The 3,724-nt window shown below is 37.3% G+C and overlaps 1 protein-coding gene across 1 annotated transcript in view; it reads left to right on the forward strand.

Moving 5' to 3' along the window:
• Positions 1 to 2,728, forward strand: part of LOC107721979 (NACHT, LRR and PYD domains-containing protein 3-like) — a 23,029-nt gene extending 20,301 nt beyond the window's left edge. The window contains exons 8-10 of the mRNA XM_016530211.1: positions 1,676 to 1,849; positions 1,933 to 1,979; positions 2,054 to 2,728. Coding sequence (XP_016385697.1) covers positions 1,676 to 1,849; positions 1,933 to 1,979; positions 2,054 to 2,628 — 796 coding nt within the window. The 3' untranslated portion in view covers positions 2,629 to 2,728. The remainder of the gene's footprint in view (positions 1 to 1,675; positions 1,850 to 1,932; positions 1,980 to 2,053) is intronic.
• Positions 2,729 to 3,724: the final 996 nt, after the last annotated feature.

Consider the following 3,724-nt stretch of genomic DNA (forward strand, 5'->3'; position numbering starts at 1 on the left):
TGACGCTCGTGATTATGGTAAGGGGCGTTACATTTCCGACAGGTGCTTGTGGTGTTCGGCCAATCACAGTGCACTGGGTCAGCTGGCCAATCAGAGCGGACTGCGCTTGTCAAAGGAGGGGGCTTTGTAGAAAACGAAGCGTTTGAGAGAGGCGGGGCATAGAGGACGTACAATAATGTACAGTATTTGAAAAATAATGTGTTTTTTGAACATTAAAGCATGTCAACATATTCTGTTACACCAAATACACAAAATAATGATCTTTAAAAAAGCATCATATGACCCCTTTAAATATTTTTAATGCGTTAAACTGAAAATTAATCGCCTGCGTTAACGCGCTAATTTTGACACCACTAATTTAAACACAAAGGAATAATTTAATAAAAAAGTGATCATTTCTTAATTCATGTACATTATAATTTTCGCCATGTCATGAGCAGGGCTCTCTGTATACGGGAAATAGATGTGTCAAAAAAAAAAAGATAGATAAAGAATAAGTACGTGACCTGCTGAATGCATCAGCGAATTATTAAATGTATGTTTCAGATCTTTCATTTGTGATATTAATGTGACAATGGTGCAAAAATATGTGTTAGAACTAGGCCTACATCACTCATAATCTTCCTAATAACAATAATCTACCTTTTCTATCATTTTATATTTTTATGGCATAATGGACACCTCTTTAAATGTAATACATTTTAAAAGAGCTGATCTAAAATACTGACTGGTACTGTAGAGTAAAAAGTAAGCACACTTCAAGCACTACCGTCACTGTAATATTTCACCATAAAAGTTGTCACATGGCTGGAACATGAAACATTTATATGATGAATAATTCAAGATTAAATGGTACAATGCTTATTATTGTAATTTTATCAACGATTTATTTCATTATTTTTATCTTTATATTTTTTGTCTTATTTTTATTTACAAGTGAAAATGTCACAATTCCAGCTTTATTGAACAATGCTTTCAACCGACCGTTTGCGCCACCTGGTGGTGATTTCGCAAACCAGTTTCACATGTGACTTGGTTTTTTTTAACGCCGTGGCCTTGCGGCAGCGGTAATTGGCATTTTGGTTGACTGCCTACTGTGTATAAATGTGAATGTGCAGCAAGCTTGAAAGCATTTACTGTCTCTGTACTCCACTTATTTGAGCACAACCCTAAAGTTTATTTTAAATAGATCACTGTGTTCGTTGCATGTATATGTTCTATGTAAATATCCTGTGATTAGCAATTTGCTTAAAATATTTCTGAAATATAAGTATGCCGGATACATACAATTACTAAACACACGGGATACACAGATTCACTATTACACACAGAATAGGGCCTCGCTAGTGACATTTACTCTCCACTTTTATGCCACGGGGGCACGATCAGATTGGAGAGCTGGTCAATGATGTCACAGGAACACGGGCATAAGGTGTACGACGTGGGCCAATGGGATGTAACTAGGAAAGTGAAAATAAAAAATAAGAAACACTCGGGGAAAGAAAAAAAAAGAAATACACTGAACAAAATTATAAACGCAACACTTTTGTTTTTGCCCCCATTTTTCATATGAGCTTAACTCAAAGATCACAACGTAACATACAGATATACAAGTATTTTAAATACTTTTGATTGTCAAACTAATGTGATGTGGACTGTTGTTGTGTGTTTGTAGATTATCAGGCTGTATGGTGACAGAGAAAGGCTGTCGTTATGTGTCTTCAGCTCTGAGTTCAAACCCCTCACACTTGAGAGAGCTGGATCTGAGCTACAATCGCCCAGGAGATTCAGGAGTCAAACTGCTCTCTGAAAAACTGGAGGATCCACACTGCACACTGGACAAACTCAAGTATGTTGACCAGGAAGAGTTACACTGCTGTGTGTTTACTTATATCTGATGTGCAGAATGTGAACACTGTGTGTGTTTTATAGTGTGGATCATGGAGGAGAGTTCAGGATTACAGCAGGTCTACACAAATGTACGTCTGCAAATGTACTCCTTTAGTGACTGCTGTTGTGGTGTGTTCTAAATGTTCTCTCTTCTTGTGTTCAGATGCCTGTTTTCTCACACTGGATCCAAACACAGCAAACACTTGTCTCATTCTGTCTGAGGGGAACAGAAAGGTGACACGTGTGGATGAGGAACAGTCATTTCTCGATCATCCAGAAAGATTTGATATATGCCATCAGGTTCTTTCTAGAGAGAGTCTGTCTGGACGCTCTTACTGGGAGGCTGAATGGAGGGGACATTCTGTTATATCAGTGACATATAAAGGAATCAGCAGGAAAGGACAGAGTCATGACTGTTGGTTTGGACGAAATAAAAACTCCTGGAGTCTGATCTGCTCTGATAATAGATTCATTGCCCGTCACAATAATAATTCAACTGACATACATGTCCCCTTACGTTCCTCTAAGATAGTCGGCGTATATTTGGACAGGTTGGCTGGCAGTTTGTCTTTCTACAGCGTCTCTAACACACACACACTCACGCATTTACACACATTCACCTCCACATTCACTGAATCTCTGTATGCTGGATTTGGGGTTTATGGTTTCTCAGTGTGTTTGCGTAAGATTGAAAAGCCTGTGACCAACAACCGAGGCGTCACATACACATGTAAATGAAAAACTCTCACGTGTCTGCGGGAGGTGCTAGAACAAACCTCATTGGTTCTCGTGTGCCACGCACAGACACAAACACTTCCGTGTTTTAATCAATGTTTATTATGGCTAAATTAATTCTCTCCATCCTAAAGTGAACATGTCACTTCAGAAGACTTGGATTAAATGGCTTGATTCATATGGATACATTTTTTTTACCTTTTTGGATCTTGAAAGTTTTGTTTATCTGGACTGTCAGTAAAGGGACAGAAATCTCAGGTTTCATTAAAAATATACCAATTTGCTTTTCATGATAAACAAAAGTTCTTTGGAACAACATGAGGAATAGTAAATAACAGAATTGTAATTTTTGTTGAACAATCCTTTTAAGAATTTACAAGAAAAACTATAGAAAAAAATACAGAACAAAAACAATCTCTTTGCCTTCTATATAACTGAATAACAACTAGAAAATGACACTAAACATTGAACACTAAAATTAAGTATTTACAGTCTAAGTCTACTTTCCCAGTATGCTTACCCAGTCAGTTCCATTTTCCTTTTCCCCACAGAAATAGTACAGGTCCTTCAGGTCATTTAGTCAACAGGGATTTTAGGGTAGAAAATGCATAAAAGTGTGATGTTAAACAATACATTTACTTTAAAGGGGTCATGACATGATTTTTTTTATTGTGTTCCCTGAGGTGTTTTTTTGGACAAAAATCATTCAAATTTAGTGATTTATGACCTTTTTCCACCTCGTTTCTCATCCTCTGACAGAAACAGTGGGTTTTGGGGTGTTTTCTCTTTAAGAGGTCAGTGTAACCGCCTAATTTTATGATTGGCTAACATCCGTTATTAACTGCCGTTACCGTTTTAAAAATAGTTTTTACATGAAATATATTACTTACAGTTTGCGGCATCAATGTTGGGTCCAGAACAGTTGGCACGCCCCGATCTTTTAGCAAAACTATTTTGGCAAAGCCAGCATCATACTGCGATTTGGTGAAAGGTACTAAACACACTCGTAAATTAGCAGATGTGACTGGGACGTTCACTAAAAATAAACTGAATCCATTTTTCTCTGACGTTGGAATTCTTTGGCAGTGTATACAAACAT

This window comes from Sinocyclocheilus rhinocerous, unplaced genomic scaffold, assembly GCF_001515625.1.
Source record: "Sinocyclocheilus rhinocerous isolate Xijiao unplaced genomic scaffold, SAMN03320098_v1.1 scaffold2892, whole genome shotgun sequence".
In the NCBI taxonomy this organism is placed as follows: domain Eukaryota; kingdom Metazoa; phylum Chordata; class Actinopteri; order Cypriniformes; family Cyprinidae; genus Sinocyclocheilus; species Sinocyclocheilus rhinocerous.